This window comes from Mesocricetus auratus, unplaced genomic scaffold (assembly GCF_017639785.1).
Source record: "Mesocricetus auratus isolate SY011 unplaced genomic scaffold, BCM_Maur_2.0 Super-Scaffold_100676, whole genome shotgun sequence".
Lineage (NCBI taxonomy): Eukaryota > Metazoa > Chordata > Mammalia > Rodentia > Cricetidae > Mesocricetus > Mesocricetus auratus.
The window spans coordinates 149,374,626-149,387,032 of NW_024429266.1; the positions used below are offsets into that span (position 1 = coordinate 149,374,626).

Consider the following 12,407-nt stretch of genomic DNA (forward strand, 5'->3'; position numbering starts at 1 on the left):
TCTCACTCTCTCACACACAAATAATAAAATAATTATAATAAATTTTGTAAACAATGAAACAGAACCATAAGATGGCACAGTGACTAAAGTAACTTGCTACAAGCCTGATGACCTGAGTTGAATCCCTGGAACCCACATGGTGCAAGGAGAAAATGAGTTTCAAAAAGGTATTATTCAAAGTGCATTGTCATGCACGTGCACGCACACACACACACACACACACACGCACATGTACAATAAATAAATGCAAAAAACTCATGAAAGTGTTTGGTGTTCATAGTACATTTTTTATCAAATTACATAAAGATGATTTCATAATACATCAATCATCTAAACTTCCACCTGAATTCAGAAACAAAGTTAAACCCAAATATTATAAAAATACAATCAGAAGTCAAAGAAATACAAATCACTGAGGGTAACTACAGGCTAAGAATATTGAGCCACTCATCATCATGGGGGGAACTGAAATTAGATTCCACCCTCACACAGTAGTAAACCCCAACTGAGCATGTTGGCTCAACCTGTAATCCCAATATTCAGTAGGCATGGGCAGGAGTTCTACCTATAAATTCAAGGCCAGCCAGAACTAAACAGCAAGTTTCAAGTCAACCAGAACTATATATTCAAAGGGGAAAATATATACATAAATCTAAATTAAAATCTGGATTGGGTATGCAGTTGAATCTGGATTGGGGATGCCATTGAAAGAGTGAAAAAGAGCCAAATGTGCTGGCATATGTTTCTAATCCCAGCACTTGAGACACAGCGGCAGGTGGATCTATGTGAGTTAGAGGTCATCCTGGTTTACACAGTGAGTTCTAGGCCAGCCAAGGCTACATAGTTAACTTCTCTCAAAAAAAATATTAAAATCAAAATTTAAAAATCAATGCTACTAACTTGATGGTGATAACAATGCCTTTAATCCCAGCACTCAGGAGGCAGAAGCAGGCAGATCTCTATGAGTTCAAGGCCAGCCTGGTCTACAAAGCAAGCTACTGGACAGCCAAGGCAACACAGAGAAACCCTGTCTTGAACTCCCCCACCTCTGAAAAAAAGTAATGCTACTGGGTTGTTTTGGGGGATTTAAAAATAAAATGTTGTCTAAGTAGAAGCAAAATAATCAAGAAATGTATGAAGAGATATTAGGCTTCATCAATAAATAGTATAACTTAAAACCTCTCTGAAAAACTGGTAAACATCAGAAATTAAACATCTCAAAGTCCAACTTGTAGCACATAGCATAGATGTACAAAACAGAGTTTCCCATGCAAGATAAGGATACTTATACTGATATAACCATTTTGGAAAATAATCTATGATCTAGGCAATAGAACTAGCATTCAGCAATTGTAATCTTAAGTGTCATATCCTAGAAAACAAATGCATACATTTAGCAGAAAATGTAATGGCATAGAGTTAGAATACCTTTAAGTTGCAAAAGATAAGAAACAATACAAATGGCCACCAATGAGTAAATAGCTTGGAGAGTAGAAGTGGAGCATGGAAGTAGAGGTGGGGAGGGCTTCTCAAAGAGAGATCATCAGCAGATGCATTCAAGTCACACTTTAGATGTCTATCTCCAAGACTTTGGACTGGCTTGTGGTAATGCAATACCCGGGGCCATCCAGGCCACACAGCACTGATCTTTCATCAACTCACCAGCTTCTCTGTCTTCTATTATCTCCTCTCCTTGTTTTCTCCTATAGGCCAGTTTATTTTCTATGCTTCTTAGACAACTTATGTTATCCATGCCTTTTAAACAAGGTGTTCTGCCCATAACAGGTCTTCTCCTAAGACTGCGGTAAGTGCCCTGTGCCTGAGCTCACTCCTTCTCATACTTAAGGACAACCAAGGTGGGAGGGACTGGAAGCCAATGCTCTGACATAAATCAGTCCTGCCTGTCATATTGCTGACCTGTCCCGCCAGTGTCCCGAACCAGAAGAGCAAGTACAGGCCAGATGCTTCTTACTGGGTACCAGAAGCCCCAGAGGATCTGGGAGCCTCAGCAAAGAGGGGAGAGAGAACGCCCACCTGAACAAGGCTATCCTTATGGACTTGGCTCTTCAGCAGCATGTTGTTCCGCCACTGCAGGTACTTCTCCTGGTGGGTCTGGATCTCCTCTGGGAGGGTAGAAGTCTGGCGTTGGATGTTCTCTTCACTGAGAGTGGGCTGGGGTGAAACAGTTGACACCTTTGCATCTGTGAGTTCTTCCTGGGAAATGGGTATCCCAAACTCCTGGCTCAGGTCTTTAATCATGGAGGAGGAAGGGAGCAGGTCTCTCATAATCACATCCTTGAGCCTGGTGCTGTTGTGGCAGATGTCATGGATCCTGAAATGAAGAATGGCACACCACTCAGCCTCACTTGGGTAACCATCGCATTTCACAACAGAAATGAAAGTTCAGGTTGGCCAGGGGTGCCTGATTGGAGCTAGTTTAGCTGGCTAATTTGGACTCCTGACGTATGTTCCTTTCCCCTTTCCTTCAAGCCTGCGACAGTTAGGGGCTGCCCATGAGATACACTGTTTTTCTGTGACCTTGGCTTTACCAATCGTCTTCATCAGGCCACCCCCAACATACTAGTTAGTTCTCAGCAGGTGGATCTCAGAGTCCTCCTGCACCAGATCACACCTTCACAGAGCTTGAGGCCTGAATGGTAGACCTGCCTTCCCCAGCCCCAGTACTTACTGTTGGTAGCAGTGGGCCATGCCTACACTGCCCTTCAGTGAACCTAGGATCCGCACTGGCACCACCTGGGAATTTCTGTGTGCTACTCACTGCCCCCACTGTCTCCCAAGTCTGAAGTGAGTTATATGCTGACCCATGGACCTTACTTGGCCTTTCTGGGTTTCTGCTTCCTCAACCATCAGAAACAATGCAAAGACACAGTCACTGTGGCTATAGCATGGTATTAGTCACTTTCCTTGTTGCTGTTACCAAATACCTAACAAGAAGCAACTTAAAAGCAGAGGATTTTTGGTTTGGCTTTCAGTTTGAAGGGACATAGTCCCTTGTGCGTGATGGATAGTAGGAGTGTAAGGAAAAGCTGGTCATGCTGCATCCACAAGCAGCATACAGAAAGAAATGAATGCTGACACAAGCTTTCAAAATCTCTTCTTTTTATTCAGCCCATAGCCCCAGCCCATGGGGCATTACCACCCACATTCAGGGCAAGTCTTCCTTGCTCATTTAATCTTTTTGGAAAGACATCACAAATACACTAAAAGATATGTTTTCTGGATGAATCTAAACCACATTACACTGACAATCAAAATTAACCATCACAAGTCCAACCCTTATAAACTTGACAGCTAAACGTATTGCTTATAAATTATAACATTCCACCCCTTGATCCTAAATTCTTACTTTTATCTCATAATCCAAAATATACGTAGCTCAACTATAAAAGTCACCAGTCCTAGAATTAGTCAAAAGTCCAAAATTCAAAGCCTTTTCTGAGACTTGACGCAATCTCTTAACTGTGAGATCCTTAAAAATAAAAAGCAAGTCACATAAGTCAAATACAAAATGACACAGAATAACATTCCCAAAAGGATAGGACCAGACCAAAGCAAGCCCAAACCCAGGAGGACAAACATCAAATCCTGAGGCTCCGTATCTAGCATCTGGCACTTGTGACAGAATCATCTGGGCTCCCAACCCTCCCGCTCTGCCTCAGCAGCACTCTAGCTCATTAGAGTTCTTGGATCGAGTTCACTCTGCACCGATAGCTTCCCTTAGCCAATATCCTGTGATCTTGACACCCCCAACATCCCAAGATCTCCACTAAGATTTAGACTTTACCTGCAGCTTCATGCAGTGGCCTTTAAGAATCTCCTTGCAGGAACGCTAGCCCTGCCACATATTGTCTGGCCTGGCTGGCCTTCAAGAATCTTAGCACAAGCCTCATGACTCTGTTACTCTTGCAACTTTAGTGCCTGTAAATGCAGTACCACATGAACAATGCTGCCAAGTTCTACTGTCAGTTCAAGATGTAGCCTGGACCACTAGGACCACAATCGCATCGGCCTCTATTTGTTGACCCTGGAGGGCAATATCACCCTGAATAGCCAGCCTTCATTGGTATTCTCAGATTAGGTCTTCTCCTTTCAAATGGCCGTACATTTCCACAAGACAGACCTTCTACAGGTTGGGTCTGGCCCTCTGGTGCCTTTCCAATTGAACACAGGGTTTCTCTGTAATGGTACTCATCCTTAATAACTATAGCTGTTTTCTCCACCACCCTGCCTATCAGTTCCTTTCCTGTAGAAACAGAATATTTTCCTCTTTCTGCCTGACTTGTTGCTCTCACTCAATGTTGTCCCACATCAGAATGGAAAGCAATAACAGCCTGGATGCCATCCCACCCTGGGTTTTCTTCTGTCAAACAAAGTAGCCCTCACCAGAACACAGCCAGATTCTTTCACCTCTAGTACATTAGAGCGCTTGTCTCTGTCTGGAACCTCAGCTGCCAGACCTCACCCATCAGCATCTCTCTCGGCTTTCTGGACTTCCAGGTTCCTACCAGGCTGACCCATTAATCTCTGCTTGTGGCATGCTATGGTTCTCTAGCCCCCAGCTCTCAGTCTTCCACGGTCTTCTCTTGAACCAGTTACAAGGACATGTGAACCACAGGTTCATACTTATCACAACAGCAGCCTCACTTTTCAGTGCAGAATTTCTGGATTAGTTACTTTCCTTGTTGCTGTGATCAGCTCCTGACAAGACTTAACTTAAGGGAGGAATGGTTTATTTGGCTTACCCTTTAAGGGATACAGTCCATCATGGCCTGGAAGCTGGCCACATGATACCCACAGTCAGGAAGCAGAGAGTAAGAAATGTTGGTACCTTTCTCCTCTCTATCCAGCCCCCAGCCTATGAGTTGGTACAGGCCACATTCTGGATGTCTTCCATGATCAGTTGACCTATCTGGAAATACTTTAATAGACACACCCACAGGTGTGTTTCCAACAGTAATTCTAAAGTCCATCAAGTTGATAATTAACATCAGTCATCGCATGGCACATGCCTTTAATCCCAGTACTTGGAAGGTAGAGACAAGTGGATCTCTGTGAATTCAAGGCCAGCCTAATCTAAATAGCAAGTTCCAGGATGACAGCCAGGGCCACATAGAGAGATCCTGTCTCAAAAAAAATTAACCATCACAAGCACCCAATACAAAGTTTTTTGCGAACAGTGGTTTCCTCCAATATAAAGTCTCCAACTATATTACATAAGCTACTAAAATGGGCAGTCTACCTTGTGGCTAACACCCAAATACTGGGGCATCACAGACCCTTTTCTGACTGAAGAAAGAAGGTGAAAGCTTTCTCTGCCATAAGTTCTAGTTCCATTGTTTTTCCTCCCACACTTGTACTCTCTTACCCCCTTATTCCTCTTCTTCTACTTCACTAATTCAACAGTACTAGCTGAGGTCAGATCTTCCTAAAAAAATAGGAGGATAGAGATTATAGCCTATACCATGCTTGGGAAAGGCTATCAGGGTAATGGCCAGTGGCCTCCCTTGATGCCCTACTGCTCTCTTGGGTCCCAAAAGATACACAAGGATTGCCCACACAGCACCCCTGCATCACTGGACTGCCCACACAGCACCCTGCATCACTGGACTGCCCACGGAGCACCCCTGCATCACTGAACTGCCCACACAGCACCCCTGCATCACTGAACTGCCCACACAGCACCCTGCATCACTGGACTGCCCACACAGCACCCCTGCATCACTGGACTGCCCACACAGCACCCCTGCATCACTGAACTGCCCACACAGCACCCTGCATCACTGGACTGCCCACACAACACCCCTGCATCACTGGACTGCCCACACAGCACCCCTGCATCACTGGACTGCCCACGGAGCACCCCTGCATCACTGGACTGCCCACATAGCACCCTGCATCACTGGACTGCCCACACAGCACCCCTGCATCACTGGACTGCCCACACAGCACCCCTGCATCACTTTGTTCCTCATGCCAGTTCCTTCTGAACTGGGATCTTGTCAGGTTCCAGCACCTCTCAGTCAAAGCTGGTCTGCAGAGGGATGGTGAAACCTTCAGGACACCTGGAACACAGACAAAGCTGATAGGCAGGGCATAGCAGAGGAGACACTTAATGCAAGAGCTGGCTCTTAGACAACAGGTTTCTCCACAAACAAGAGGGTGTGTGGGACTGGGCTGAGGACAGGACCGGGTCAAAGGAAAGCTTGCAGCTGGTGTTGCAGTCCATATCCCTAGTTCTCACTGGAAGCTATGCTTTGACCAGATGCTCCCTCCTCAGATCCTTCAGGGGAGCTGCTGGAGCAGAGTTGCTCAGTCTAGTGACCAGTCTTCTTCCTGCTAACTTGTTCTGACACATCTCAGGAGAAACTGCATCTGTTTCTCCCGGAGCCTGAGAAATGCAGGACATCCTTGTTTGCTGTCCCTATGGCCCACCTGCCCTCCAGATAGTGGGATGCCCCTCCTGTCCCATCCACACTCACCTGGCCAGAGCCTTAAAGGCCATTGGTGACACAGCCCCACGAATATAGAGCACTGGGTACCGCAGGAGCAGCGACACAGGCCTAAACAGATGCACATGGTACAGAATGGTCTCCAGGTCAGCATACAGGCGTTGGCCGAAGAGCAACCTGGAGTCATACAGCACCTTGCAAGCTACACAATTGGAGGTAGTGACCCTAGGAGGAAGAAGGATCAGTATCACCCATGGTCCTGAGAACACTTGATGCCTTGTTCTGTCTAGCAGAGTTTTCTTTTATTCTTACTGTTTAAAATAGAATGCAATGGTAGTAAATACACGTGGTAGACCCAACCTGGGACCCTGAAAGCAGTGGTGGCTGAGGCCAGTTGTTCCCATTCTTCTCCTTTGTCTCTCCCTAATCTGAGATGACCCTTGGTATTCTAGCAGTAGCAACCCGGCAGGGTTCCTAAATACAGTCCACTCTATGAGTGCCCCGGCAGGGTTCCTAAATACAGTCCACTCTATGAGTGCCCCGGCAGGGTTCCTAAATACAGTCCACTCTATGAGTGCCCCGGCAGGGTTCCTAAATACAGTCCACTCTATGAGTGCCCCGGCAGGGTTCCTAAATACAGTCCACTCTATGAGTGCCCCGGCAGGGTTCCTAAATACAGTCCACTCTATGAGTGCCCCGGCAGGGTTCCTAAATACAGTCCACTCTATGAGTGCCCCGGCAGGGTTCCTAAATACAGTCCACTCTATGAGTGCCCTGGGTGCCGCTCCCACATCTGAAAACTGCTGACGTCTGTGCCCACCCTCCTGCTCCCTCAGGAACCTCTCCTTGGGTGCTGTAGTTCTCCTTATGAAGTATTTGGGTCATTTGACAAGCTTTCCACATAGGTGTTTTTATTGCTGTCATACTGATCAGTCTCTCTTGGCAGCCTAGGATGGCCTCATCATGATCCCTTGTGGGAACACAGGCCACATACATACCAAACTCAACATGGAATTTTTTGTGCAGTCAAGATTGCCAACTTTGTTCCATACACTGTAAATATTTTCAATCTGTTGCTTTCATTTTCAAAATTTTATGTTTTGTTGAACAAAACTTACTCCTTTTAATGTAATCAAAAAATGTATCATTCTCTCTATTCTTTGTACTTTATTGGAAAAATTTTTCTCTGGTCTGATGTCATGAGTATGCTTTCTTAATTGTCATATACAATTTTCAAAGATAGGTATTAAAAAATATGAGCACTGTAGTTCACATCTGCAAGCCCAGAACTCAGAAAGTTGAGGCAAGGGAACTGATGTGTACTTAAAAATTCCCTAAGCTACTGAGTTCCAGGACAGCCCAGATTACAAAGTGAAATTTCTTCTCTCCAAAAAACAAACAAAAAATTAAAGATCAAACCATTATAGTCTAGCTAGCCATGCTTTATCAGTCACAGAAAGAAGTACTGTTGATCCCTTCTGGTACACCTGGAAACAAAAGCATACAGACTGGAAAGGGAGAGAAGTCACCCCTCTTTACATCATAGCCTGTGTAGAAAACACCAAACAATTTACCAGAATAAAGACAGACAACTCCTTCATTCAATAAGTTGATATGAGCTTATGAAATCAGTTATGCTTCTGTAAATGATCAAAGAATATTTGGCACCTGAAATTTAATGTAGAACTTCAAAATAACAAAAGTGTAGGGCAGAACAAATTTGTGGTTGCTGGGAATTAAGGACAGTTAAAAAGGGTACACTTGATTACTATGGCAACAGGAGGAAAATCTTTGACAAATAATCCTATCCCTTGATTTTAGTGGCGACATAATTCATACGTGACAGACTTCAAGAGCAGCATGCCCACATGCACTGTCAGAACCCTGTGTTAGATATCCTATCAGAGGGAAGCTTGTAAGGAACACAGAGGGCCTCTAGGTCATATTTTTAGTGTCTTGATAATATATAATGACCTTAAAACAAGAAGTTTAAAAACCTACACAGATGGGCCAGAGACATGGCTCAGTAGTTAAGAGCCCTTATTGACCTTACAGAGGACCTGAGTTTGGATCCCAGAATCTACATGGTGACTCTCAACTATCTGGAACTCCAGTTCTAAGGGATCCAGCACCCTCTTATGTCCTCCATGGGCACTGCACACACAGGGTGCACAGACATGCATGCAGGTAAAACATCCATACACATAAAATTAAGTAAAATAAATTTAATAAAATTATCAAGTCATTTTTTAAAAAGACTACATAGATTTTCTTTTTGCTGTTTTTTGTTTTTGTTTTTTGAGACAAAATCTCTCTGTGTAGCCTTGGCTATTCTGGAACTCACTCTAAACCAGGCTGGTCTTGAACTCACAGAAACCCACCTGCCTGTGTCTCCTGCAAGCATCACCACTGCCCAGCTTAGAATTTTTTTAGATAGCTGAATGTGTTTTTATAAATGGCTTGAAAGGAACTCACTTTCCTTTTCCTATGGAGAAAAACAATAGTCTACTTTTTTGGTCTACTACAGATACCTGTTTATGCTCATCTGTTTGCTTCTCTTTTGAAATAGAGTCTTGCTCTGTAGCCACATTACATGTCTTACTGCATGTCACGCTGCAGTCCACATTTTGATGATCAGTTGAAGGATATCTGGCTTCTGCTTTTTGACTACTATATACTATACATTCATTTACAGACTTTGATGTGGATGGAAGTTTTTGGTTATTTTAGGCATGCATCTGAACAGAAGTCAAGCATCTCTCTGATGTTTCTCAGTTTGTCTGCACATCAGGACAGGTCTCTCACTGGTATGGTCCCCTCTGGGGTAGACAGAAACAACTTCTGGCCTCTTGCTCTTAGTGCATGAGGTCCAAGGCCATGAAATCTGCCCCTCACTAAAGAGGATCCTATTCCTCAAACAAGTTAAACCTAGCAAGGAGCCCTCTCTAAGTGGCATGCCCTAAATCACCCTAAATTTTGTTTCATTTAAAAATACGTATGTGTCACCAGGTGGTGGGGACACACACCTTTAATTCCAGCACTCAGGAGGCAGAGGCAGGTGGTTCTTTGTGAGTCTGAAGTCAGCCTGGTCTACAAAGTGAATTCCAGGACAGCCAGAGCTACACAGAGAAACCATGTCTCAATAAAAAAAAAACTTTATGCATTACTATGTGTGTGCACCATGGCATGGAATATGCTTGGAGATAACTTCGTACAGTCAGTTCTTTCCTTTCACCTTTATGTGAGTTTTGTGGGTTTAACTTGGGGTACCAGGATTACACAGAAAATGCTTACATATACTGAGCATCTCACTAGTCCGAACCTAAATTTCCCCTTCCTGCTAAGACAGCCAAGTCTGCCTGTCGTCAGTGTCTAGAGGACATGGGATCTGGCCTTGGCTTTGAGACCCCCACTCCATTTGCCCTGTGTCCAGTGTGCTATGACTTTACTTCGAATTAACAGAGTCTCCCCTACCTACCTGTCCTGGTAACTCTCCCACAACCGCTTCAAGCCATGTTCTGCCAAGCCTTCTAGAATAAAAAGGTGGATCTTTCCATCCAGCAGGTGGAAGCCAGTGAGCACATCTAGGTTCTGCTGCTCATGGATCTTCACACGCACCCTGAAGGCCGACAGGATCTGCTGAATGTGCTTGGTGGGATAACTGTCCAGGTCCAGGGCTTTGGCATTGATCATGGTGATGTCCTGCAGCAGGTTCTGTAGGAGGGCCAGCTTCTTGGTGTTGAACACAAAAATGATGCGGCCGAACTGGGTACCCATGAGGTCAAGTTCAGGAGCTGTGAACCAAGTACTCAGGGGCACTGCAATGTCCACTCGAAGCTTGAGTAGAGAGCTGGCCTCCAGGTAGTTGCCTATGGGCATTGAGTTGTGCTGGAGGACATCTTTGGGGGCCCGATACCCTACAAACCTGTTCCTGCTATCCTGGCTCTGGCTGGCAGACTTTGGCTCACAGTTATGGATGGGGACAACCAGGTTCAAGTACTTATGACCAAGGAGGAGGTCAGCAAAACTGACCCGAGCAATCCCATAAGGGTCCCATATCTTATTCTGGGACTCAAAGGGGTTAGTCTCTGTGTCTTTGGGAGAGATGAAAGCTTGGAGATTGAAGTATGAATCCACAAGGTCCTCTCCAAACAGGGCAGGCTTCCGGGAATACTCCTCTGACTTTCGGTCCCTGTCATGGACTTCAACCACCATGGGGGGTCCTTCCAGGTACTCCCTCAGGTCACTAGGGTGCATGGCCCCAAGGAAGATGACATTGATATCCTGGAAAAATACATGAGTCCCATGGGGCTCCCCCTTGGTCTCATGAACTGGAGTCGTGTGGAACTGGTATCTGCAGTACACAGGGCTGCACAGCCTCTACAAGAGAGCAGGGGAACAAAAGGTTATCCTCCACCTGTGTGCACAGACTCTATAAGACAGCAGGGGAACAAAAGGTTATCCTCCATCTGTGTGCTCAGACTCTATAAGAGAGCAGGGACAGCATGTCACAGTCCACCTGTGTGCGCAGACTCTATAAGAGAGCAGGGACAGCATGTCACAGTCCACCTGTGTGCAGGTGAATTGGATTTTTAGCTTGACTCGAGCCAAAAACATTTTATAATAAAACAATGAAAATGCTGATATTCTCCAAAGACTCGGACAAGACCCAGAGTCTTACAATATGGCATTCAATATGGCAATCCAGAATTACAAGATACACAAAAAGACAAGAAGGAGAAGATCAACTGATGCCAACTCTGAGATGACTCCCAGGTTGGAAATGTGAGGGTTTAAAGTGTGCTATTATGGCCACATTACAAGAAGTAACCACAGACACTGCTCAGAGTGTCTGCAAAGGCCACTTGTCTTGGTAGAAAGTACAAAAAAGACCCAACAGAAACCAAACAAGAGATTAAAATTTCACTGGATAGTCCTAAAAACAAAATGGAGCTGGGCATTGGTGGCACATGCCTTTAATCCCAGCACTCGGGAGGCAGAGGCAGGCGGATCTCTGTGAGTTTGAGGCCAGCCTGGTCTACAGAGAGAGTTCCAGGACAACCTCCAAAACAATACAAAGAAACCCTGCCTCAAAAAAATGGAGGTAGCAAAGGAAAAGAGGAGAACTTAAAGAGAGAGCACAGAACTGTGAAAGACTGGCAAGGAACAGGAAAGAATTCTGAGACAATTGTAATAAATTAATATCTGTATCGTCAGAGTTCCAGGAAGAGAAAGCAGAAAGGACATACAAATGCTATCAGAAGGACAAATGGTTAGAAATTGCCTCACTTTGGAAAAGACATATTCTCACAGGCTCAAGATGCTCAATCCATCCAATCAGGCTTAACTCAAAAAACCCACATCCAGACACATCCTACTAAACTATTTTGTTTAGTTCTATTTTCAAAAAAGGAGCAAGAACATGGAGGACAAAAAGAGAGGTACAGTGCTAAGGGATGACATCATCAATTGAGGATACTAATTGATGTGCCCCAGGATGAAGTGAAATGGATACTTGTTCACCAAGAGAAGAACACTAAGATAATTTGTTACTAGCAGCCATATTTTAAAAGGCTACTAGAGTAGCTTCCACTTGCAAAACATTCTAGCAAATGCAAACAAAAGATGGAGGATTAGCCGGGTGCTGGCGTTGCACACCTTTAATCCCAGCACTCGGGAGCAGAGGCAGGCGGATCTCCGTGAGTTCGAGGCCAGCCTGGTCTACAGAGCAAGTGAGTTCCAGGACAGCCTCCAAAACATACAGAGAAAACCTGTCTTGAAAAACCAAAAAAAAAAAAAAAAGATTGAGGGAACTTTTCTGGGAACTTAGTGGTGATTACAAAGTAGCAGCATTAGGAAATGTTAGACATTTCAACTGGCATAGAAAGACGTGTGGTTTTGATGCTCTATTTCAGTGAAAGGGATTTTTTAACTTGA

General features: G+C 44.7%; 1 protein-coding gene across 4 annotated transcripts in view; it reads right to left on the minus strand.

The window, feature by feature from the left end:
* Cfap92 (cilia and flagella associated protein 92 (putative)) overlaps positions 1-12,407 on the minus strand; it is a 43,735-nt gene that overhangs the window by 6,886 nt on the left and 24,442 nt on the right. For all 4 annotated transcript variants that reach the window (XR_005874153.1, XM_040738580.1, XM_040738581.1 and 1 more), the window contains 3 exons: positions 9,949-10,850; positions 6,501-6,695; positions 2,035-2,332 (listed from right to left, as the gene is read on the minus strand). Coding sequence is in view for 3 of the 4 variants with exons in the window: in XM_040738580.1 (XP_040594514.1) it covers positions 2,035-2,332; positions 6,501-6,695; positions 9,949-10,850 (1,395 nt within the window). In the remaining variant the exon portion in view is untranslated. The remainder of the gene's footprint in view (positions 1-2,034; positions 2,333-6,500; positions 6,696-9,948; positions 10,851-12,407) is intronic.